The 27,269-nt window shown below is 39.7% G+C and overlaps 2 protein-coding genes across 2 annotated transcripts in view; both read left to right on the top strand.

The window, feature by feature from the left end:
• itga2b (integrin, alpha 2b) overlaps positions 1 to 5,632 on the top strand; it is a 54,223-nt gene extending 48,591 nt beyond the window's left edge. Inside the window, exons 28-30 of the mRNA XM_022665070.2 lie at positions 4,495 to 4,596; positions 5,255 to 5,374; positions 5,482 to 5,632. Coding sequence (XP_022520791.2) covers positions 4,495 to 4,596; positions 5,255 to 5,374; positions 5,482 to 5,577 — 318 coding nt within the window. The 3' untranslated portion in view covers positions 5,578 to 5,632. The remainder of the gene's footprint in view (positions 1 to 4,494; positions 4,597 to 5,254; positions 5,375 to 5,481) is intronic.
• A 3,152-nt stretch (positions 5,633 to 8,784) lies between these two features.
• The window catches only part of fam171a2a (family with sequence similarity 171 member A2a), a 96,844-nt gene continuing 78,359 nt past the window's right edge, over positions 8,785 to 27,269 (top strand). Inside the window, exon 1 of the mRNA XM_022664984.2 lies at positions 8,785 to 9,009. Within this exon, the coding sequence (XP_022520705.2) occupies positions 8,916 to 9,009 (94 nt within the window). The 5' untranslated portion in view covers positions 8,785 to 8,915. The remainder of the gene's footprint in view (positions 9,010 to 27,269) is intronic.

Raw genomic sequence — 27,269 nt, 5'->3', positions numbered from 1 at the left:
GACTGGGGCAGCCCAAGGACTAGAGCTCTCTGAAATAACACCTTTATCCAGCATATCAGCAAGCAAAACCCGCATTTCTTGATACATATTCGGTGGTAACGGTCGAAATCGCTCCCTACTAGGAAGGGCGTCGCCGGTAGGTATGCAATGTTGGATTGCATCTGTACACCCAAAATCTTCCTCACTCTGGGAGAAAACACTGGACCATTTGTGCAATAACTGACTCAATACCGCTTGTTGTGAAGTTGTCAAATCTGTGTGAGTAGTTAGCTGGCTCACCTCAAAAGTTGAACCTCCTGTTCCCACAGGTACCGTCTCAATCACACTTACTTCCACCACGCCTTCAGAACTACTAGATAACTTGAGATCGCATTGTCCATGAACGTCAGCATGTTGTACTTCGTACAGCTTTCCCAGTTTCTGAAATCTCCCTATGAACACATCATAAGGGTGAACATTACACAGGCGGACAGGAACTCGCCCATGTCTTACCTTTGCGATGGTGCGTGCAACACCTACGGCATCTTGGTCAGGCATTGGCTCCACCAGACCACAATACTCTTGGCCGTTGTTACCAGCTCGAACACGCCCCCACACAATGATTTCGCTCCCGGGAGGTACCCGAACTCTGCACCTGCTAGCAGACCAGACATTACCCACAAACCCGTCACGTTGTACCTGTGCAGCAATTCGTTGGCAACTCGCAAATGTCCGCCACCACGTGTCCCTTTCATCTCGGTGGGAATGCTGCTTGAGTCTCAGTTGTTCCTGTTCCTGAAAAAGATTATTCCAACATGCAGAAAGAACGTTCATCCCAATGATCATGGGATACGAAGAACACTCGTCTCTCACAATTACAACTCCTCGTTCTGGAATCTGTACTCCTGCTATCTCAAAGTTCAATACAGCATAGCCAACATAAGGTATTTCAAGTCCATTAGCAGCTTTCAGAGTTAGGATAGGGGCTTGTCCCATCTGATAATGAGGAAAATATTTCTTTAACATCCCATGTTGCATCAAGGTTACCTGGGAGCCGGTGTCTAGAAGTCCAATACATTTCACGTCTTCTACAAGAACTTCTAATACAGGACAATTCCCAACAAAAGTCTGTGTGGTCCTCGCCTCATCCATCCCCGTCGTGGGCCCCACCGCTTGGACCTCTGCAGCGGGGCAATCTAGTTTAAAGGCGGCCCCGCTACAGCAGTTCCTCTACAGTTCCGAGCGAAGTGGCCTGGCCGCTTACAACGTCGACAGATGGGCCTCCCATCCACATCCCAGCTATTTGGCAGCACCTGACCCCGATCCCGACTGGTTGTGGCCATAGCAGGCCGACGAGGTGCCTGGGTACATGGAACATCAGGAACGGATTCATGCCACAAGGGTTTTAATTCTTTAATTACCTCTTGGGTCAGTTCACGCATCTGGCCTCGCATTTCTTCCAACAGTTCTTGTTTTAGCTCTGCTCTCCAATCAGCCTGCTGAGGACGAGAATGTGGTACACCAGTTTCCCGAACAACTGAACATGAAGTTTCGTACCTGTTTGCTCCATACTCTGTCTCCAGTAGCAATGCTTCTTGATGCAACTCTGAAAAAGTTCCTGCAGGTGTCCTCCGCGCATAAGTTTGTAAAGCACGTCGAAAGGGTCCATCTTCCAGCCCCAATAACAGTTGGTCTTTCAGCTGCACTTCTGTGAGGGTTCCTTCCGGGCTTCGCCTCCGCAGCCTACAGAAAAGCTCCCTTAATCGCAACACAAAGGCCTTAAAAGTCTCACCTGATCTCTGTGTACATCCAAAGAAACTAGCTCTTAAAACAGGAAGGGGTATCTCTGCTGCATATAAATTGTCCAAGTGTTGAAAAATTTTAACTGCCGTATCACGATCGCCAGCATCTAAAACATTTATCTCTCGCTTAGCCTCCCCTGCTAATGCCCCCATTAAAATCTGTACTTTTCTTAATTCATTTAAGTCTTGCACTTCCAACAACCCTTGCACCTGTTCTTTCCAATCAGAATACACAAAGTCCCCATCAAAACCCTTAAACTTGGGTACCCATGGGGCCCCTGGAAAGACTGGCATCATCATTTTAAAAAAAAAAAAAGAATTTGTTCTCCTTCGGGAAACTGGACACTATTTCACTCCCAAATCCTGCCGACTACGCCAGAAAAGCGTGGCTGTCCCAGGGACGTAATGAGGGTGTGTGTATTAGGGCTCTAAACCCACTATAAACACAGAGTTTAAATTAATTACACAAAAGAACCTCTTAAAAGAAAAAGGACCCTGGATTTTACCCAGAGAGTTTTAATCCACAAAGGGATCTAATTACCATACACAATCATGCCCTTAATGTCACCAATAAACACCACACACTCCAAATAACCCCTGGAACTAGCCTAGCTCAATTGTTAGACTAAATGGTTCAGTATGGGAGGGAATATAGTATATACCAGTGAAATAACCCGAAGGAGACAACAAAATAAGAAAAACAAACTTTATTATAATTGTTCTCCTTAAATATAAACCCAGCTAAAATCATGCATGTTGTAGAATAAAATAGATATAGCCTTAGCTTAAGACCTTAGGCTGGAACAACAGTTCAAACAAAAAAAAAAGAAAACAATAAGCAAAATACTCAAAACAATTATAAGTGTCCCAGTCTCTAAGTTGACCAGCTCCCAGGCAGGCGGAACCCACTCTTCAGTCCACAGGCGTCCACGCACGGCTCTAACAGGACACAGAAAAGGCTGAACAGTAACCAGTTTCCTTTGGGCTAATCAGCTTCAATCATAGCATAGCAAGGATTAATAAAACTAAGCTGAACTTATACCAGTCACCGAGTAATACTCCTCATAAAAGCAGCTCTGCAGCCACATACACTGAATTTAACAATGCTGTTTGTACTCACACCGCTCTGGGCACGGTCTCAACCGTACCCAGAACTTTCAGCAGCTCGCCCTCAGTGTATGGCTCGACCCGACGCGCTCACAATGGCCGCCGTCGTATGCTCCGTCTCCAGCAGCCCCCAGGTCCGCTGCAGATGCCCACTTTAGTCCGCACTCCGGCTCGTTCTCCCACGGCGTCCTCACCACGCGGCACGCCGAGTTCACCGTTGTCGCTGCTGCTTCTGGGCCTGCGCACTCCCGACTCGCGCTGCCTTCACGAGCTCCGCTGCCTGCCCGGGTGCTGTCACCGATTTTTTTCTTCCCCCAATAAAAGTCCACCCTTTTAAAATAAGAGTCCAGACATTCCGCGCCCTCCCGCTGCTCTGATTGGCAAAAAAAAAAAAATCAATAATTAATTGCAAGGGCAGTTTCAGCTGTTCAGGTAATTAGATGGTCTTAAGGAAGTCCGTGATAAACAAACCCAAAACACAGCACATGAATCACAGCAAATAAACAAAATCCAAAATAAACCACAATCCCAGCAAATAACAGAATTCAAAATAAATTACACAGCAATACCACATAATACACACTTATAATATAAATTAATTATATCAAATAAACTCTTTTTTTTTTCACCCATCTAACACCTACATACAACTCAGTGCAGTCAATAGCCTTTAGAAGTCTCTTAATTAGTTAATTGGGTTCAGCAATGTGCAATTTAGTCACAGTATAAATATTTTAACCCCTGTTCTGTGAAGGCCTCATTGGTTTGTTAGAGAACACTAGTGAACCAACATCATTGTGAAGACCAAGCCAAGGAACTCTTCAGACAGATCAGAGATAAGGTTGTTGTGGAGAAGTTTAAAGCAGAGTTAGGTTATTAAAAAATATATATCCCAAGCTTTAAGCAACCCAAAAATGGAAAAGGTATTCTAGAAACCTACCAAGTCATGGCTGTCCACCCAAACTGACAGATCAAGCAAGGAGAACACTGGTCAAAGAAGCAGCCAAGAGACCAATGGTCACTCTGGAGGAGCTGCAGAAATCCACAAGCTCAAGTGGGAGAATCTGTCCACAGAATAACTATAAGTTGTGCACTCCACAAATCTGGCCTTTATGGAGATAAGTGTGGCAAGAAGAAAAAATATGGAAGAAGGTGCTGTGGTTTAATTAGACCAAAGCGCTACATTTAGCAGAAAAGCAACACTGCTCATCACCCTGAACACACCATCCCCACTGTAAAACATGGGGGCGGCAGCATCATCCACTGGGGATGCTTTCTTAATTATCAATACTTTTGCAAGCCACTGTACTTCATGTTTGACCCATTGTGGATACAGATGTGCAAAAGCCCACACACAGCTTGTGTACTCCCTGTAGATACTGTATATATAATAGATAAAGCAGATAAACATGAGCCTTTGCTGTGTTTCATTTGAGCTCAAATTGGCTTTAGTTTATTGGTTTGTAATTTGTACATATCAGTAAATCTGACATTTTAAAATAAATTTTCTGTGCATGCCTGAAAGGCATAAGAATGTTTTTTGGAGATAAAAGTTTGAAATTTTAAAATCTCTCTCTCTTTCTTTTTCTCTCTCGTCTATCTCCAGAGGCCGTATGTAAATTATGTCCTACTATCTACTGCATATTATGAGGTTGTGAATGTGCCTTCCAAGATTCAGCCAACAGTCTTTTCTAGAGGACATGCAGAGGTAAGATGCCTCATTGCTTAATTACTGTAGCTTGATTAACCATTTAATTGCTGACACAATGTTGGATTCCCAACTTCACTTAATTCCATAGAATAAACTCAGTCAGTGTGTCATGTTTTATACAGCTCTGGGAAAAATAAGAGACCAATTAAAAATGATGAGTTTCTTTGATTTTACCAAATTGAAATCCTCTGGAATATAATCAAGAGAAAGATGAATGATCACAAGCCATCAAACCAAACTGAACTGCTTGAATTTTTGCACCAGGAGTGATTAGCATAAAGTTATCCAAAAGCAGTGTGTAAGACTGGTGGAGAGGAGAACATGATGCCAAGATGCATGAAACTGTATTTAGTGGGTTATTCCACTAAATATTGATTTCTGAACCCTTAAAACTTAAATATAAACTTTTTTTGCATTATTTGAGGTCTGAAAGCTCTGCATCTTTTTTATTGGTTATTTCAGCTATTTCTAATTTTCTGCAAATAAATGCTCTAAATTACAATATTTTTATTTGGAATTTGGAAGAAATGTTGTCTGTCATTTTTAGAATAAAAAGACAATGTTCATTTTACTCAAACATATACCTATAAATAGCAAAATCAGAGAAACTGATTCAGTATCTTAATTTTTGTTATAATCTTTTTATCAATTCCAGACAAACACCAGTGTGGTCTGGCGTCCAGACGCTCCAGGAGAAATGCCTGTGTGGTGGATTTTGGTGTCTGTGTTCGCTGGACTCCTGCTCCTGGCTATGCTGAGCATCATCTTCTGGAAGGTACAGTATTTTTAATGTTCTGTATAGTAGAAGATGCTGTGCTAAGCTTGGTGTCACACTGATTATATCAAGCATTTGCTTATTGTGTTTTTTATTGTTGTTCCCAGGTTGGATTCTTCAATCGTAATCGGCCTCCGACTGATGGTGCTGATGATGAAGATGAGAATGAGGAGCTTAATGCAGAGCAGTCCCCAGACCTTTAACCCTGATTGCAGCACTTCAACCAGTGGCGAATATATATATATATATATATATATATATATACAAGATTGTTATAGATTTTATAGATATTTGAATACATATTTATTTGGTATTTTTTAATAATAAGTCAATATCTTAATTAGTTTTTTTATTAATCCACTTCAGTAATCCTCTCCCAAACTGCTAAAGCTTCCAAGAATGCATTATTCAGTATATTTTAGGTTGATCCATGTTGTGTAAATAGTGATTATGACACTTTGGTTGGGGTAAAAAAATGCCCTAAATGAGACTATTTAACACAAATAAAGATGACTAAATATGACCAAATCTTGGGTTGTTCACCTCTAAAATATAAGAGAATAATTATTGTTAAAATTTTAAATTAAATAATTTTCCAGTAGTAAAACAAGCGAATTGTTTTGCTCAGCACAACTGTGCTATTAATGAGAAGACAGGCCACTGACCGCTGTGTGAATGAGAAATCACTTAACGCCAATCATGGAGACAGTTTAAAGATAAAGTTTTTCCAATCAACCAATCAGCTTCTGTTTTTGCTGAGAAAATGGGGAAGCCCCCCCCCCCCCCCCCCCCTCGTTGAGGAGTATTTTTTTATTTCTTTTTTATGTTTTGGCAGCGGGTTGATTTTTCTAACAATAAAAAAAGGAAACGGAGCTAACCATGTAAACTTTATTTTCAAAATATGTTTGTTAATTTAGGATTGCAGGACTTACTGTAAGCTATAATGAATGAAAATTAATTTAGCTAGCCAGTTAGCTAGAAGATGGATGTAGTGGATAGCCATAATTTAGTCCAGTACTTTATGTTTGTAGTTTAAAGCAGTTTCTTAACCATGATCACTGCATGAAAATTATGTTTTTCAGGGTTGAGAAACACTGCTCTGACGTGACTTCTGTTCATTTGTAGTTCACTGTAATACCACAGTAATACCACATGTACTGAGTCACTTACAAAAGCAATGAATCACAACAATGACAATGTATTGCAATAAAAACGGCTTCTGGATAATGTCTTGGTCTGCTAATAATAATAATAATAATAATAATAATAATAATAACAACAACAACCAAATCTGTTAAATGATTTTAAATATTAGATTATAACTGATTTTTGTCAGTTTTTTTTTTTCATATATTCATAATTCAGACATTTCACGCATAATTCTTTCTAAGAACAGTAAAAGTAATGTGGAGTAACAGGTTTAGATTATAAAGTCACCTTTACTTGGATGTATCTAGCAATTATATCCTCTTGAGACCTTGCGTCCTCAAAAGTGGACATAACATTTCAGCTTCTCTGCACCGTGATACTGCACTTTTTAAAACCTTGACCTTTGACCTTATATAAAAGCACTACCCATATCATCTAGTGTCCAATGACAACATCAAACTCAGTTGATTAAATACAAGGGCAGGAATCCCAGTCAAACGTTTCTACAGCCAGGCCTGACAGAAACAATGGGCCAGATAAAAATCTCATCCAATTTTATGTTTGAAAATAGTTTATTAACTTACTGCAGGAAGCTAACATTTTGTTTTTGGACTGTTAATGGGCCCTTCTGATCCCAAATAGCAAGGATATTTTTTCATAAAACTACTGTCTCCATATGTGGACACTAGGGGTGTCACGATTCTCTAAATCCTCGATTCGATTTCATTTTCGATTTGAGGGTCACGATTCGATTCGATTCTCGATTTTCTTGTTTTTTTTTCTTGTTATTATTTTATGCCTCATAAAATTTAAATAATATATTTATTATTATTATAAATATTATAAATATTATTATTATTATTTATTAAGATATATATGGTAATGCCATCTAGTGACTTTTGTTGGTAGCAACAGTGTGCACTATTAAAACAAGCAGTTTATCAGAGCTGTGTGTAGATGGCTGGTGAAACTGCTCACTTACATGAAGCTGCAGTTCTTCATCAAACCACTAGTCGGAGCTGCAGCAGCAGCACAAGCTCCGCTCTCTTCACTCAGTCACTACTTCAGTACAGCCCAGCCACGGGCTACAGAGCTCAGCCAGTCCGTTTTTACTGTTTCTGTAAACAAATAAAGGTTTTAACCCCACTAACCGGATAATACAGCTCACTACAGTTCATCTTTCAGCCCAAGCAGCTAACAGCAGCAGGTTAGAACAGCCGACACGGAGTCACTGCTCGGATTACATTATAAACAGGTCAGTTAGCGCGCTGCTAACCTCAGGATGTTTATAACTACGGAGATTAGTGGACACACCACGGCCGCCAGGTAAGTCTTTTAAAGGCTACTGAAGACTATTAAAGGCTATTAGAGGTTATTGAAAGCATTATTGGGGGGCAGAAATCAGTACAGGCTGGTTAGATAAGTGATGTGGTGAAACTGTGACTAGCGCTGTCACAGTGATGTTTATTAACGTCATTAAAACAGATTTTGTCAGGTATTGTCTTATAAATATTTACACATAACTTATATCTCTCCTGAAAAGCTTTTATTTTAGTCAGAAACACGCTTGTGTTTACTTTATCTGAGAGAAAGATGTTTTTTTAATTCAGTGGAAAGCAACAGGTGTAGTCAATTATAAGTTTAAGATTTTTAATCCACCTCACTATGATCTATAGTCAGTGTTCTCAAGTCACACTGACACACGCATTTCAGCGAGTTCACACGCTCTCACCTGCGCGCACCCACCCCTCCGTCAGATACAGATACAAAACCTGCGCACTGTGTTTTGCTATCAGTTTTAGTCAATGATTTTGGTAAATAATTCCACTCTTTAATAGCTCTATAAATTACTGTTTTACACATGTAGTTAGTTTAAGCTTTTGGTAATTTGACATGCTTCTGGACCAGCAAGCCCACTAGCTTGTTCTACTTGTGAAGGAAAAACACAAACCATAAGCCCTGCTTTATTTGGCTGGTTATGGGCACCGCAGTACGTTGACAGTACCTGCATATAGCATAGTTTGGAAAAACTGAAATTAGTATAAATGCTGCATCATTTATGGTGGAGTAGGAAAGTTAGCTGAAATGCACTACTAGTTTTTTATGCTTTTTTAATTACACATTTCAATGCATTCAATGCATCAAATTACACCAGCAGAGGGAGTGGCACGACGCACGAGCGCTCACCACCCCTCCCCACCTCTCCCCTCTCCTCCTCAATCCCCCGCGCGCCCTCCCCGTGCAGGACAATAGAAGCGCGAGGAGGAGCACAGCTCGCTCGCTCGAGCTCTGGAAGGGAGTGGGCATCCAGGCGCGGAGCTCTCCATGCCAGCCCGAGCGGAACCATGGCCCTAGGGCTATTCGCGGACTGTGTGTGAGCTTGGCCGTGAGCATGGCGCCGCGCTGCCCCCCGCTCTTCTCCCTGCTGCTGCTCGGCGGACTCTGGAGGGCGCCGGTCCGGTCCGCACCCCCGCGCGGAGCTCTCGGTGAGTTTCGCTGTGGTTTTTTGTTTGTTTTGTTTTGGTCGGAACTACTTTTGGTCGGGCTGCTCTTCTTACCGTCGAGGCTAAACACCGCCGCCGCTTCCGTCCGCGCGCCTTTCTCTAAACCGCGAGCCCAGTCCGCGTGAAAGAAGCGCGCTCGCGACGTTACGTAACGTCAGGGCGAGCAGGGGCTGGACTGGACCGCGATGGGCTTCATCTGAAAGTAGCTCACAGTTAAGAAACAAAGGAGTTTTCTACAGGACGGCCCTCCTGACTCCAGCCTGCTGATGGGGAACTGCAACCCAGGCTGGGGAGATAAATAAATATAGATAGATAGATAGCTGGAAAGTAGTCTTCACTTTTTTATGGGATGTTTATTAGACAAAAAATGGGTTGGGATGGTCTCTCTGGTCTTAAAGACAAATTTGGTCCTGTATTTCCACATGTTCTGGTTTCAGTTTTTTTTTTTCAGAGTTTGATCAGTTTTGATTATGTTTTCCATTGAGTTTGATGGATTAGCCGCTCTACAACTAGGATCAACCAGACCAAACTAAACAACAATCCTGACCAGCAAGGATAGCATGACCAAACTGGTTTACTAGCAAAACTACCAAGACCAAGCTAGTTGGCCAGCAAGACTAAAAAGACAAAGCTCGTTAACCTGCTTCATTTAGTATATTTTGGTTTGAGTTGATGGTTTGTTTAGCTGGCCGGTCATCACTGGTACCTGCGTGACCAAGCTAATTGACCAACATGTTGACCAGAAGGACTAGCAAGACCAAGACATCTAGAGTTTGATCAGTTTTATTTTTATGTTTTCCTTTGAGTTCTAGGATCAATCTGACCAAAGTAAACAACAATCCTGATCAGCGTATTGACCAGCAAGACCAAACTGGTTCAGTAGGACCATGCTTTGTGGTATAGCAACTTAACCAAGCCAGTTGACCAGCATGACAAAGCTTGACCAATCTAGTTGACCAGTATGACCAGGCTATGTGAATAGCAACACCAAACTGGTTCGCCAGCAAAACTAAGCTAGTTGACTTGCATTGGGTATGTTTTGTGGTTTATAGTTTAGCTGGTTGGGCAGCAAGACCTGCATGACAAAGCTAGTTTAGGAACTTGACCAAGCCTGTTGACCAGGATGAACAACCTTGACACAGCTAGTTGACCAGTATGACCAGGCTAGGTGAATAGCAAGATTAGCAAGACCAATTATGTTCACCAGTAAAACTAACAAGACTAAGCTAGTTGACCAGCAAATCTAAGCTAGTTGACAACCATGACCAAGATGGTTCACCAGTAAAGCTAAGCTGATTAAGCAGCAAGAACAACCTGGTTGATTTTAGATTTTGACCAGTATTGGGTATGTTTGAGTTTGATGGGTTAGATGGTCTAAAGCTAGAATCAACCTGACAAAGCTTTGCATTCAGCTTCTTGAAGTTGCACCCATTGCTGACACGTTTAAATGTGTAGAGATGTACTGCCAAAAGAATAGGAGGTTCTGGAGCATATAATAAATATGAAGATTTGGCAACCACTTTTAATGCCAGGTACAGTCCAGAGAAGCGTAACACTCTTATAAGCAGTGAGCTTACAAGCTCAGAATTGCATTAGTGAGCTGCTTTTAAAGCTTGAGGGTAGTATAATATGTGGTGCCATCCCTACAAAAGAGAAGCAAATCATTATTACATTTATTATATTTGTTGGGATGATATTTTATGATGTTCTCAATTGAATACCATCTAATTCTTTAGCGCTTCTTCAGCTGCACTGAACAGCAAATCAGATTGCACTGAATGGAAATATGCAGATGGTTTTACACAGTAGTTTTGTCCTTACTCCAAATATAATCAGCATGTTTGTTACTATTATGACTGAAGATCTGAAGCTTAGCCTCGTCTCTGGGCCTCCACAGCCGGAGTTGTTTGTGCAAACTCTCTCGCAAGTACTCCTTTCTTCCACGGGGACATTAGAAGAATATTAATGCGAGCTTTAAGCCATCCTCCCCACTTCTACTGTGCTTTTGCTTTTTATCCCCCTCCCTCTCTCTCTTTGCACTCCCTCTATTCCCGGTGATACTCCTGCGTCTCGTTTGCTTGTGGTCACGCTCACCGCAGAGTAACCGCCGGCTCTTCCTAACTCCAAACTCCCAGCCGCAAACATTTTGGCCTGATCTTTCTGATGCTGTCCTGGTTTTTCAGGAATTGCATACATACATCTATCTACTGCTATGAACCCACAACCATCAGATATTGTCTTTTTGCTCTTAAACTCCAGAAATATTGTGCATGCAGACCGGTTCTTCACCAACCACCACCAATCGTCTACGGCTTCTTAAGACCCCCAGCCACCATTCGGCTCGGATATAGAGTTACCTTTGAAGTGAAAGGAGCTGCAGACCCATAAAGCCCAGTCAGAGGAAGCCGGGCTGTCTGAAATTGAGAAAGCTCCGAGTTTGACTCTTAAAAAGAAAGCTTATGCAGCTATCTTCCCATTGCTATTACACAGTTCCCAGTTGGAAGCAGCTTAGTTGACTTTGGTAGACGTTACCTGGCACCGTATCTGAGCCACACTGGGAGAAAGCAATAAGTCATCAGTTTTCCTACAAGCAATTAACTGCTGAAGGAATAAAATGGACACAAATCATTTGTAGGTGCCTATGTTGTGTCAGCTGAATGCAATGCTCCATTTAACATAATCATGTTTGAATGTTTGGAGAAGCTGTCAGCTCTTTTGCTGGAAATCAAATCAAAATTGTTAGGTAGTCTGACTAATAGGAATTCAAACGATCAGACTCGGCTTCATTGAGCTTGATTGAGAGCAAAAACATTGTAGCATTAAAGGAGTAGTTTGGAGTAAGACCAAATGTAGAACTGTACACAGCTTTTCCTTTACTGCAAGTGGAGTTGCCTGGGCAAGATGAGCTTGGTGTTCAACTTTTGATTGCTTTACTTACTGGCCCTTGGGTTAAGAGGCTAATAAAGCTAATAAACAGGTAATGGAAACTTATAGCTGCTAAGAGTGTAATAGTACAATATAATACCATTGCTCTTTCCACAGTTTCATGAAATTCCAACCTCTTGGTGGCAGACATACATCTGAAATTACTGTATTTTCACCAATAGCATGTACCATATACATACATCAGTATCATGCAGTTCATGCATCTGTTTTGCGTGTTGATGGTCTGAGAACCTCACTCTTCAAGGTGAAGGTCACAGTGCAGTCCACTTAATATTAATGTGCTATCTAGAGGACTTTACTGGATCTGGAGTTTACTGGCCAAAATGAGCTTGGTGTTCCACATTTGATTGCTTTACTTACTGGCCCTTGGGTTAAGAGGCTAATAAAGCTAACAGGTAATGGAAACTTATAGCTGCTAAGATTGTAATAGTACACCAATTCCTCAGAGTTTGATACAACAGGGTAAAAATCAACAAATATAACATAATCTATTTTTTTACACATTTCAAGTCATGATAATCATCACCATCCAAACCAGAATGTCGAGGAAATACTTGTTACCTTTAATTACGTTTCAAATCCAAAGTGAGAGATGAGAAAAATGAATGCATGGGTAACTCTTCATGTCAAAAGCAGGAGTGAGAGAGAGCAGAAAGCAATAGGAGGGGACAAATAAGACTACAGTTACGATAGCAATACTGTACCATTGCTCTTTCCACAGTTTCATGAAATTCCAACCTCTTGGTGGCAGACATACATGTAAAATTACTGTATTTTCACCAATAGCATGTACCATATACATACATCAGTAGTGAGTTCATGCATCTGTTTTGTGTGTTGATGGTCTGAGAACCTCACTGTTCAAGGTGAAGGTCACAGTGCAGTCCTCTTAATATTAATGTGCTATCTAGAGGACTTTACTGGATCTGGAGTTTACTGGCCAAAATGAGCTTGGCGTTCCACATTTGATTGCTTTACTTACTGGCCCTTGGGTTAAGAGGCTAATAAAGCTAACAGGTAATGGAAACTTATAGCTGCTAAGATTGTAATAGTACACCAATTCCTCAGAGTTTGATACAACAGGGTAAAAAACAACAAATATAACATAATCTATTTTTTACACATTTTACACATTTACACAAGTCATGATAATCATCACCATCCAACCCAGAATGTCGAGGAAATACTTGTTACCTTTAATTTCGTTTCAAATCCAAAGTGAGAGATAAGAAAAAATTAAGGCATGGGTAACTCTTCATGTCAAAAGCAAGAGTGAGAGAGACCAGAAAGCAATAGGAGGGGACAAATAAGACTACAGTTACAATAGCAATACTGTACCATTGCTCTTTCCATAGTTCCTTGAAATTCCTAAGGCTTACAGCTTAAGGTTTCTTGGTGGCACACATACATGTAAAATTCAATCAAACAAACTTTATTTTCACTCAGGAAGAAACATTGAGTGTGACCTTCATTTACAATGTTGCCGAGCCTTTATAACATCAAAGGGATTGAACACATTTAATGATAATTTAGAAATAATATAAAAATAAAATGATAAAAAAAATAATAATAATAATAAATGAATAAATAAAAGTATGCATTTTAAATCAAAATTTAATAAAAATATATATGTAAAACAGAAAATTCTAAAATACCATAAAAAAAACAACAAAAAAAAACAAATTTGACATAAAATATTAAAAAAGATAAGTGATTAAATGAGTAATAGAACTAAAAACAAGAATGAAAATACAAAACATTAAAATGAACTAAAAAATAATAGTAATAATAAATGAACAAAAAAAAGACATATAAAATATTTATATATATATATAATATAGGAAAAAAGATAAACTAATAAACTAACTTCTGATGGTGATTAGAAACTAAAAGTTTCAAATGGTAAAAAATTACTGTACTTACTCTAATAGCATGTACCATAAGTTCTCCATAACAGTAAAATACAAAGATATCAGTAGTGAGACACGCATCTGTTTTGTGTGTTGATGGTCTGAGGACCTCACTGTTCAAGGTGAAGTTCACTGTGCAGTCCTGTCAATATTAATGTGCTATCTAGAGTCTAAAAGAAACCAAAGGACATACTGTGTTGAACATTTTGTTTCTGAAATTGCCATTGAGACAAGAAACTACATATGTTGCTAACCAAACATATTTTTATCAACTGAAAATAATCAAAACCATGGTAGAAAGCTTTAAAATGACATTATGTAATTACAATCATCTTGTGTGCTATCTTGTGACAATTGGTTTTCAATCTGGCCCATAAGTACTGGATTAAAAGGAGCAGGGTTGGGGGAGAACCTCAGGTCTTTGTCATGTCAGCTCCCAGGAGCCTGACTAATGCATATTTAGTCATGGATACATGCTCCGTGCAGCAACACTGATCGTTTCATACATATTAATGCTTTATTGTTGCAGTTAATTTATCCTGGAAGCAGCTACGTAAAGGATAAAGCCTGTTCAGTGGGTGATAATATTATTCAGCAGAACAGCTCATTAGTTTATTAGGTAGAGCCAATGCTGCTCCTTAGTGAATACATTGATTATTTTCCCCTCTGATCTCAGGGCTGAAATGGTGTGGATATCTTCATCATCTGCTAATTAATGTGAGGATCAGAGTTCTTAGCGGAGATAAGCTGTAAGATTGCAGTGATTTTTTTCTTAGCTAATCATGCTAATTATGAACTATGCAGATCTTATATGCAGATATTTGAATTTGATCAGTCTCTTGTTTGAATGAGGCAACTAATTTTAAGAAAAGAACGCAATAAATGAATTAATTGTGACTTATCACAGTTACGAAGTTGGTCGAAATAACCACCAACTAGATGTATGGAGGCACTGTTTAATTGCCCAGATAAATGGCTTGTTCTCACACATCACACATCCAAAAGGCCTGGGGGCGGAATTTTGTACAATTCTAGATCACCTTTGGTCTTAATTTCAGTCACTTTCACAGTACAACATTACATTAACAGTATGCGTGTGAGTATTCAAGTTGCATAGGATGTATTATTGCAGGACACCATTAGGAACCTCTACAACCCAATGCCACAATATCAAGCATGTTGCGTTACACATGCATTACACACTTTTTTAACAACAGCCATGTAAAATGGCAAAGCGAGGTCAGCAGACGCTAGGGCGTGTGGTGCACAGAGGTTGGCAACTTTCTACAGACCTCCAAACTTCACGAGACCTTCACATTAGCTCAGGAACAGTTCATATAGAACTGTATTGAATGGGTTTCCATGGCTGAGCAGCTGCATCCAAGCCTCCATACGTCACCAAACGCAATACAAAGCTTCCAGTGCAGTGATGTAAAGCTTGCTTCCACTGCAAGCAGTGGAGGCGTGTTGGAGGCCTCTGAATAAGGCTGGAATTGCACTTCTTCACCTGGCAATCTGATGGAAGAGTCTGGGTTTGGTGGTAGCAATGAAAACTGTACTTGTCTGACTGCTTTGTGCCAAGTGTAAAGTTTGGTGGAGGGGGGATTATGAACTTTTAATGTGAACTCTTAATGCTTTAGCATACCAAGAGATTTTGGACAATTTCATGTTACCAACTTTGCACAAACAGTTTTCGGGATGGCTCCTTTCTGTTCCAACATGACTGCAAGCCAGTGCACAAAGCAAGGTTCATGTGGAAGAACCTCAAAACCAGTAACACCTTGCAGTGGTTTAGATCTTAGATTTTAAGTCAGGCCAACATCGTCCAACATCAGTGTCTAACCTCATAAATGCACTTCTGGAAGAATGGTCAAAATTCTCATAAACACACTCCAAAACCATGTGAAAAGCCTCCACAAGAAGAGTTGTATATAGTGTATATTGCTGTATATTGTTGTAGTACTTTGTATACTGTAGATGCATTTTGCATGCTTTGATATCTCATTTCGTCTTTCGTTTTCTCTTTGAAGGCATCTACTTGAGGTTCTTGCTCTGAATTATTAAGGTGTTATGGTTTCTCTCTTGCATAAGTGTGTTTTCCTTTGTGTTGAAATGAAATATCTGCTCTCAGATTGTGTTCATCTGTTTATTCTGACTAGTGCTGGGCGATATGGGAAAAATCATATATCACAATATGGAATTTTTATATCACGATAACGATATATATTATGATATACCACATTTAAGTATGTTTTCAGTTATTCTTCGAAAAATATGACAAAATAAAATCATTGCTTACTTTTTTCCAACTTTATTTCAAAGTGACATTAAACCCAACTTTCCCAAGATGAGAATCAATGAGAATTACTACCTTTTAGTGCAGCAATATACATATGTATCAAATGAAAACAAATGAGGGAGATGCAGTAGCTAATGTTTTTCAAAAGAACCATGCATATCCATTGTTCAGCTCTCATGAGTTTAATGACGTAAAGCATGTCGCAAACCGCGTGTGACTGTCAAATAACGTAAAGCAGAGTCATGCGCAAAACCACATTATGAAGCTTTTTTTTTTGCAAAGATTACTTTATATAAACCGAGTTCATGCAAAGTGACCACGCTAATACATTTCATTGTAGCCTACTTTATATATTTGCATGAATAATGAATGAAATTACTGTCAAAACGATAAGGACGATAGAAGGTAAGTAGCACGATAGACACTTTTCTGTCGTCCTCAGGATAATTATTGTCATATCTCACAGCACTGATTCTGACTGTACAACTCTTTGCATAAGCCTTTACATCAGGGGTCGACAATACGCAGCCCACGGTTGTAAGCCCATATGTGGCTCGCAAGCATAAAACATTTGGCCCGTGAGGTTGTTTGAAGTATAATGAACGATAATGTAACAAAAAAAACAATAAAATTATTCTCTGGCAAGCTTTTGTTTACCTTCCTCCCCCTGTCTCTCTGTCGCACTCGGCGTGACTTTATATTCCACCCGTTCTCGTTTTTCCGCCCATTCTTGGGCTTCCCATCTCCTTATAAGTGTATTGGACTGTGACCCTGATGACACAGGTTCGATCCCGCATGAGGAGCGGTGTGTTTATTCATTTTTTTCCCTTTCTTCTTGGGTTTACCTGTTTTGAGATCAACTGTTCTGCAATTGGGTTCAACAGCCCTCTGGGCTGGAGAGCTACTAGTCTGAAGCACTCCATCCCATTACACTTCATTTTTCAAAACAGATTTTTTTTTGTGGCCCTCCATATAATGGCTTGGAAAATATCTGACCCGCAGACAAATTTAATTGCCATCCCCTGCTTTACATGTTATTCTCGTTCATGGGGTCATTTGTGGGCTTGCTTTCTCCAGACTCAGCACTTCAATTCGTTCAGCTGTCTGCAAAATTGGTCATACGCCGTAAATGTGATTTTGGTGGCATAGAATAATGTGCTTTATGAAATAAAGACTCATAAGAGCGTGATTAGATATACTCTTCTTCATCTCATTATACAGTCGGTACAGTGCAGCCTGAATAAAAGGCTTTGATGTTAGGTAAGTAGTGCCAAGGCCTCAGATGGCTTGTGCTGACACTGCCTGAAGCGACTAGCAAAGCATGAAATGTTGTTATTCTTGGGGTTTTGTTGCTGCATGGAGAGCACATGACCGTCCTAATCGAGCTGACACCTAGTGCAGCCTCTCTGGGTCTGGTCAAAAGCCTGCGGAGGGAGTGCCAGGCTGGGGACTAATGCGAGGTGACTTCTGGGGATTTGGCTGTGTCCATCAGCGCCTCTGGTCAGGTGAACTGTAGCACTCAGTGGAACTGGTGTTTCATGCTGTTCCTAAATCAGGTCACCCTCTAATGCAGGGGTGTCCGAACCTTTTTTTGTTGGGGGCCAGAAGGAGAAATATATTTGAAGTCACGGGCCACAGACTCTGTAATAAAACAAATAATGAAATAAACCACTTTAAATAATACTTTTTTTCCTGATTATTTCATTTACACACCATTTTACTTGACTTACTATCTTTATCTTTGACAGTGTTGTGTAAACTAAGATTTTTCAAATTGATGTTTAATTTCATGATGTCTCTTAATATATAATATGAGTCTTTGGCCCGTTTTACTGCGCTAGAAATGCAAACTCTCTCCCCTTTTAGACTCTTTTGGTCCGTTTTTTTGCGCTAGAAATGCGCACTCTCTCCGCTTTTAGACTCTTTGGTCCGTTTTTCTACGCTAGAAATGCAGACTCTCTCCGACTCTTTGGCCCGTTCCTGACACCTAGCGTTCAAACTTTGTATCTCACATTATAAAAACCTGCTTAACAGCGGGCCAATTTTCATTTTATTTCTAAAATACCTCGCGGGCCGCTCCAAAAAAGGAAACGGGCCGCAAATGGCCAGCGGCCGTAGTTTGGACACCCCTGCTTTAATGGATAGGAACAAAGCTGTATGTTAACGAAATAGACTTACTTTACTACTGTACCTAAATACCTAAAGGTATCGTTCCATTTTTTTTTTTTTTCATTCATTTAAAAATGTCTAGTTGTGGTCCTTAGTACGAATGAATGCTATGTCCGCAGTTTTTTTTGTATGAAGATTTATACATGCAAACATATCACCTCTGATTGGCTAACGGCCATGCAGCAGAGAACACTACCTGCCTTCCCTCACAGTCAAAGGCCAGAGCTCTAAAACTCAAAGGACATAATGTTTTCAGAGATACAGCTTTAGTTGTAAAGATATAGCACTGAGTGCTAGGTTAAGTTAACCCTTAGACTTAGTTGATTCGGTGGGCATAAGTTTCACCACGTTGAAACCCCAGAGGCCGCTCCATATCATTAAATCTGAGGTGAACGGTGCCCGCTTTGAACGGTGTTCTGTCGAGTTGTGCTGCCTTGTCAAACTAGTGCTTCCCTAGTGTATATTTAAGGTCTCGGTAAAACGCGAAAATCAACCGGAGATCCAATTTAAACCTATAGTTACTTACACAAGATACCTAACATTAACTAGCTTTAGAAAAAAAGAGATCATGCCCACAACCCACATTATTACTGCGGTATCAGAGCAGTAGATGCTCTGCACGGTCACCGGGTTTGATGATTCGATTATTTAAATTTGTCGACTACAAATTTCATTGTCGACTAACTGTTAATTTGTAACAGTATCACATTACACAAAGTGCTTGGCACAGAAGCGCAATGGGAGATGGGTAAACGGCTCACTCACACAGTTTACAATCAAATTAGTTTGTGTTTCCAAAAGTGGCCAAAAACAACAGATTTTACATTTTAAATCACTAAATATCAGCACTTTCCATGTTTAAACAGCATTCAGATATTAAATGCCATTTAAATCTCATGCTCTTGTTCTGTTGTTTCTATCGTTTTTAGAGATGGCAGAAATAATCGTTGACTAATCAACTAATCAAAAAAAAATAATAATCAGATTAATGGACTACCAAAATAATCATTAGTTTCAGCCCTAGTATTTCAATATACATTATTTACAGTATCTCTCATCTCTCTGACTGATGTTCATTAGTTTGTTACAGGATATCATTATCATGTCATATCGGCTGAAATGAAGAAATACATTGTGATACTGTACAAATGCTGGTCATATCATCCAGCACTAAATTAAAAGTGATCAGTTGAGCAGACAGAAGTGTTGTCACAGCGGAGGATGTGTTCAGGATGTGCTCGGGCCTCTTGCTTTTTCTTGTCTGCCGAACACAATGGCTGCATTATAGGGTGCTAGTCTAATTGAATGCCTCAGCATTTGCATTTGCTGTGAAGACTTTTATGGCTTCATGACTTAAGTGATGTCAAACTTGGGTCAGTTCATTGTAAAGAAGAAGTTCTAGAAGTTACAGCTTAAAAATGGGCACTCATTGTCAAAGACATAGTTGAAGCACCCTGAAGGAATCAACCGAGAAGAATGAAACTTGGATTGGATGGATGGTGGAGTGATTTGGGATGGCAGTGGGTCATAATGTTAATGTTTAACTGCCCAACATTACATTAGTAAGGTCCTGTAACCAGCGGTACCACATTTCTGAAGTTTACAAGCTCCAGTGCATTATTTCAGCAGGACTGGTTGGCTTGTAAACTCTAAACTAATACTATGCTGTGGCCAAATGCAAATGCACATTACTAATGCATTACTCACTACTTATGTATGTGTAGCTCAAAAAATATGGTCAATAGTAATCAGACCATATCAGTCAAATCTTTTATTTAATTTATTTGTTCTGGTAACCTTAACCCTCCTGTTATGTTACAAGTCAAATTGACCTGTTTTAAAGTTCCAAGATCTAGGAAGAAAATTGGTAAAATAGTTTTTTTCAGTATGAAACTTATTCTGCTTGCCTTAATTAGTGTAATTAACATATAATATGAAAATGGTTCATCTCACATATTTGCAAAAACAAAAACTAAAATAACATTGCAATGTAATTTTTCATTGTTATGTACAACTATTATTTTATATGTTGGCCTTTCAAAAGTAACACAGTATTGAAACATTAAAAAAAAAAAATGTATTTTTTTTTTTAACGAAAAACAAGTGAATTATCGTAATTGAACGATTACCTGTTAGAGGTAAGGAACAAAGTTGCAATAAATATTAAAATAATAATCAGTAATGGAGTTCACACTGCTTGTGAGGATTTATTTGGAAATCAGACATCTTTTGAAGAAGTAGATACACAGCGCTGTCTCTGTGTCTGTGTGAGTGACAGGCTGCTGCTGCTGCCTGTGTAAGAAGTACGAGGGGAAGGGGGAGCGCAAGGGATCCGGAGAAAAAAACGAGGTAAAAACATTGCCTTCATCCACATGGTTGGGCACGTGCTTGTAAATGCACTTATGGAAAGCTGTCCTCAGTTGTGCACAGATATTTCCAGTTCTCTTAATGCTCTTATATAACGTTTTTAAAAAGTCATTTAAATGCCTGATTAAAGGGATGATTACTGTTGTTTTCCTGTTTTCCTCGGGTTTTGAGTTGAGCTCGGCGCTGACTCAGCTCTTGATCAGTCCAGACACGAGACAGCGCGCGGGTGGGGGCGGGGCTGATGACGTCATGGGCCCTGCATTGTTTAATATTGTGATATATATCGCCAAAAAAATAACATTTTTAATGTATTTTTTTCCAATATTGTGCAGCCCTAGAGTGTAGTTTCTTTTAGACTGGCCAGTGTGATTAATGTTTGGTCTTGACTGTTTGTTGCACAACCTGACCGCTAAGAAAAGTGAGGACTTGGTGAACTGCAGGCAGAGTTTGGCAAGTTCAGTTTTAGGGAGTGGACGTCTGGCTCCAGGCCCAGTCCGAATCCCAGTTCTACAGTTGAGGAGGAAGAATTTCCCCACTGACAGCCTGAAAACACTTGGACTGAGCTGATTGCAGCCTTGCTGACTGGTCATGAGCCGTCTCTCCACGTGCTACACTGCTGACTCTAAAGGAATTCACTCTGGCCTCAGAGTGACTGTTTACACAGTACTGTACATTGCTAAATCACCACTGATTGTGTTCGTTTTGTGAGTGGACTGTCATGAAGGTTCGAACAGTAAGATGGAGGAATGGGTGTGAAGAATGTGTTTACATATTTCATATCAATCTTAATGCCAGGAACACACCACACAACCTTCAGGGTTGTCAGAATGCCGTGCTTTTCACAGCAGGGCTGAGCCATATGGTAAAAATATTGCATTACAATAATTATCTTGATACACATTAGGGCTGCACGAAATTGGAAAAAAATTACTTGCAAATGTTCTTTTTTTGATGATATATATCGCAATATTAAACAATGCAGGGCCCATGATGTCACCAGCCCCGCCTCCACCCACGCACTGTCTCTTATCCGGAATGATGAAGAGCTAAGTCAGAGCCGAGCACTCAAAACTAGAGGAAAACAGCAAAACAACAGTAATCGGCCCTTTAATCAGGCATTTACATTACTTTTTTAAAGGTAAATAGGAGCGTTTTTCTGGGATTAAAAGCGTGTTTACTCCTGCCCACCCCTCGCGCTCCCCCTCGTGCTTCTCAGGCAGCAAAAGTCTGTCACTCACACAGACACAGAGACAGCGCTGTGTATCTACTTCTTGTGTCAAGAATCCAAACGTTGCAACATGACATGTTTGATTTAATTGCCTTAAATGACATCACACATCCTGCGAATTGACTATTGCACATGCGCACATCACGGGGACGATGCTTAACTGATATCATGCAGCCCTAATGCACATGCTTCTGGTCCTTTTCTTTAAAAGCTGTGCTCCTCAGTCCAGCACAGTTTTGCGCAGATATTTCTAGTTACAGCTGAATTCACGCTTTTAATCCCAGAAGAATGCTCTTATTTACCTTTTAAAAAGCCATTTAAATGCCTGATTAAAGGGGCAATTGCTGTTGTTTTGCTGTTTTTTTTCTCGGGTTTTGAGTTTCTTAACACTGATTCAGCTCTTGATAGGTCGGGACGCGAGACAGTGCGTAAGTGGGGGCAGGGCTGGTGATGTCATGGGCGCTGCATTGTTTAATATAGTGATATATATCATCAAAAAAAAGAACATTTGCTATGAAAAAATTGGGCACCCTTGTCGCTTATTGATTTGAATACCTTTAGGACTAATTATTGAAACATAAAATTAGTTTGGTAAGCTCATTGACTTTTGACCTACATACAATTAAATTATGAGAGAGTTAAAATTGGCCAATTGTATGTTTTTCGCCTTTTAGCATCTTCTCTAAAGAGTGGCAACATGGAAGCCTCAAAATAAACCTCTCAAATGACCTGAAAACAAAGATTGTTTAACATCATGGTTTAGGGAAAGGATACAGAAAGCTATTTCAGAGATTTCAGCTGCAGTTATCACTGTGAGGAACATAGTTGGAAGACCAACTAATGGAAGACCACAGGCACAGTTCTAGTTAAGGCCTGAAGTGGCAGAACAAGAAAAATCTCAGATAATCAGAGGAGAAAGATGGTGAGAACAGTCATAGGGAACCCAGAGATCAGCTCCAAAGACCTAAAACAACAAAATCTTGCTGCAGATGGTGTCACTGTGCCTCAATCACTATTCACTATTCAGCGCACCCTGCACAAGGAGACGTTGTATGGGACAGTGATGCAGAGGAAGCCTTTTTTGAGCACACGCCACAAACAGAGTCGAATGAGGTATGCTAAAGCACATTTGGACAAGCCAGCTTCACTTTGGAATAAGGTGCTCAAATATCACTGTGTTCATCTGCTATATATTTATGTTAGATTTAACTGATTTAAATGCTGATCCGAACAACCAGTGATTTCTATAAAGGAAAATCATCAAAATTATCAGGGAGGCCCAAACTTTTTCATACCACTGTATCTACTGTCCCTGACAATGACACTGGACAATGAAACTGAAACACCTGTCATTTTAGTGTGGGAGGTTTCATGGCTAAATTGGAGCAGCCTGGTGGCCAATCTTCATTAACTGCACATTGCACCAGTAAGAGCAGAGTGTGAAGGTTCAATTAGCAGGGTAAGAACACAGTTTTACTCAAAATATTGCAATGCACACAACATTATGGGTGACATACGAGAGTTCAAAAGAGGACAAATTGTTGGTGCACGTCTTGCGGGTGCATCTGCGACCAAGTCAGAAAATCTTGTGATGTATCAAGAGCCACGGTATCCAGGGTAATGTCAGCATACCACCAAGAAGAACCAACCACATCCAACAGGATTAACTGTGGACGCTGTAAGAGGAAGCTGTCTGAAAGGGATGTTCGGGTGCTAACCCGGATTGTATCCAAAAAACATAAAACCACGGCTGATCAAATCACGGCAGAATTCAATGTGCACCTCAACTCTCCTGTTTCCACCAGAACTGTCCGTCACCAAAATAATTTTTTGTGGTGTAAAATCAGGTGTTTCAGTTTTATTGTCCAACCCTTGTATGTATAGCCCACACCTGAGGTAGTTATATAATATAAAGCAGCGGGCATCAGGTGCAGTGCTATATGAGGATACATAATTTAACAGGCAGCTAAATCAGGCTCAGAACCTAGGCAGTGTCTCCAGCCTTTACACGAGAGGCTTGCTGACATACAATATATGATTATATGTATATGTAATAATATGGTAATCATGTTCACAAGGCCCTGTTCAGTTAGATTGGGAAGTAACTTCACTATGGGCCATTTGTTCTCAGTAAATACAAAGCAAGAATTAAATCACAGCACATTTATTTTTGGTCGACTCCGCACAGCTGTGGCCGTCTGGCTGGCTGTCTGAATACTCCTTCTGTCTAAATTGCAGGAGTCTGAGAATGCAGTTAACATTTCCATAACATTAAAACCACCTGTCTAACATGTACATGTCTTCATTGGGCTGTCAAAATGGCTTTAACCCTTGGGGCGTGGGCTCCAGGAGATCTCAGGAGGTGGTGTTCTGTGTTACGTGGCACCAAGACATTAGCAAAAGATACTTTTAAGTTGGGTCTGTAAGATGGGAAGTGGGGCCTCCATATGTATTTTATGAGTTGCACAAATTAGCCTTGGGAACTTCTCCATCTAATCTTGTAAACTGTCTTTCCTTGCACTACTTATAATAGGTACTGCATAGGTTCTGTATGCACCAAATATTTGGCAATCTAAAATATTCATCTAAAAATTGCACAAAAATCACTTTTTCTAATTACTCTTCACCCTGTCAGTAGGAAATAAGTGACAGAAGTGGCAAAGCATCAACAAACGGCAGGTTTAAGTTCATTTTTCAGTATTACCAATCATTCGCTTTTGTTCCAGCTGAAAGATACAAGATGTACAGAGCTAGGCTAGTAACAAGTTAAGCGTTTGTTTCCCAACAAACAACAACATCTGGCTGTTTTTCTCTGTTTAAATTTCAATCACATGTGACTTGAGTAGCACTGCTGTGGTACTTCTGTGAATAGAAAAGCACTGTTGACGTAAATGGATGATTAAAACAGCGCTGCTGAGATCAATGTATTGTGTTGTGTTGGTTTATCTGCAAGTGTTCATTATTTATTTATTCAGTGGTTTCATTTTGATTGGTTTGGGTTTTGGTCCAAAATGAATTTGTTGCATTTCTAGTACTGACCACTAAGAACAGACCTACTGTCTACTGTTTTGCAATATACAGTTGCAAGAAAAAGTATGTGAACAATTTGGGATTACTTGGATTTCTGCATAAATTGGTCATTAAATGTGTTTCTTCATCTTCATCTAAGTCACAACAATAGACAAACACAGTTTGTTTAAACTAATACCACACAAAAAAGTATATGTTTGCATGGTTTTCTTGAACACAACATGTTAACATTCACAGTGCAGGGTGGAATCTGGTGCTATTTATTGTACCTGTGGCTTTAATGTTATGGCTGGCGCACACACACATTTTATTTAAGCTGTTCATTCATTTCTGTGCAGTATTTCTCTACACAAATGTGTTGTACAGCTTCGGCCTGCACTAAGCTAGTTAACCGCCTGCTCTCATGCTTAATAGTGAAAATTAGCCCCAGGCCACAAGGGTACATTTTGACCAGAGCTCATTTACACTTTCCGCTGACATGCCTCTGCTGTGAAATTACAGCTTTACTTTACTGTGTATGAAACACACTCTTGTTGGCATACATACAAATACAGGCATGCTGTGGTCTTACTTATTAGGCAATACTAATATAATGGGCCTAATTCAGCGAAACACTGACGAAGGAAGGTGCCTGCCTGATGACCCCTGAGAAGAGCTTGCACTGAAGTTTGTGTTAGGGTTTGGATGAAGGGGATTGGTGTGGTCCTGCTCTTGTAATAATTTGTCTCATGAGTTTTGTAGACGTCTGAGTACTTGGCAGTTGAGGCACGGACCATGAACATAGTTCGCTATGCTTCTGGATTCTTGTCGAGCCAGTATCAGATGGTAGTGGTTGCTGTGTTCTGCTCACGCAACTTATAATGTGATTTATTGTGTGTGATTGTGCTTAGGTAAGTGTGTTGTTGCCATAGTTAAAGGAAGTGAGCTTAGATTAAGGAGGGATTCTGTTTGTTCATAGGTTATTTTTTTGGTAGGTCTGTTACTTGGCAGTTGAGGCAATGGACCATGAACATAGTGTTAGGCTGTGCGTCTGGATTCTTGTCGAGCCAGTATCAGATTGTGGTGGTTTTGCTATTGTTGTTAGTTGAGTGAGTAGTAGATCCTGGCTGAGCCCTATGCATAACCCCAGCTGTTAGGTGCAGGATTTGTCAATTTCCTGTATTATATTACTTACTAATAATACTAATGTAATATATGCTTAAATATTCTGTGCAATATTTAGGCAGTTAAATGTAAGGTCAACGGTCTAAAGAACTGACAAGCTGAAGGATCCTGCACTGACCTGAAAGTCTCCTGCATTGAATGCCACATGTCGTAATCATTATCACCCACTGTGCTGTCCACTGTGGGTGGTAATAATGCCTTTATGATGCATACTATTCCTGATAAACATGTAACACTACACTGTATTGAGAAAATGTAAATAGCTGGACAACTTCAGAAATAGAATGTCCCATCTATTTTTTTTTTATCAACTGATAAGTTTGTTTATTTGAAGCTAGGGCTGGGCGATGTGGCCCTAAATTAATATTACAATATTTCCTGGTATTTTCGCGATAACAAAACAGTAAATAAAAAAAATAATAATAATAATTTAAAGAAGACACTACTGCAGCAAATTAAAAAATAAATTATATAACTGCATACGATATGACATGGCATACCCTAACTGAGAGATTAAAAAATACAAGAATTTTATCAGATTTCTAACAGAAGTCAATGATCCAGTATATCATGATACTAATAATAAATGCACTTCATATATTTCCATATATTCAGGATTAAAGTAAAATAAATGATACTGAACAGATATAATCTGTCTCTACACTGCTTTACTACAGACAACTAGGGGTGTGCCATATCGTATCGTACGCGATAATATCATCAAAATTTTGATGATATGATATAAAATCGTGAACGATATTATACCCTGAAATATCGTGCCACATAAATCACCCCTTATTATCCCATCAGGGTTCTACTTTTTTGCTGTTTTAAGCAAAAGAAAAATTCAAACATTTCTCATTTCCTATTAAATATCTACTAGAGATAGACTATATCTGTCCAATATCATTTATTTTACTTTAATCCTGGATATATGAGTATATTTGGAGTTCTCAGTTAGAGGTGTGCAATATCATATCGTAAACAATAATAAAATGTAACGAGTGTATTTTTATATTTTTTTGTCGTATCGTTAGCGTGATAATACCATGAAATATCGTGATATTATTTTAGGGCCATATTGCCCACCCCTACAGACAGCTTTAGTTTTAAACCAATAAATACTTTT

The sequence above is a fragment of the Astyanax mexicanus genome, chromosome 19 (assembly GCF_023375975.1).
Source record: "Astyanax mexicanus isolate ESR-SI-001 chromosome 19, AstMex3_surface, whole genome shotgun sequence".
Taxonomy (NCBI): Eukaryota; Metazoa; Chordata; class Actinopteri; order Characiformes; family Acestrorhamphidae; genus Astyanax; species Astyanax mexicanus.
The sequence above is the reverse complement of the archived record's forward strand: the minus strand, read 5'-3'. Positions and strand labels throughout refer to the sequence as shown.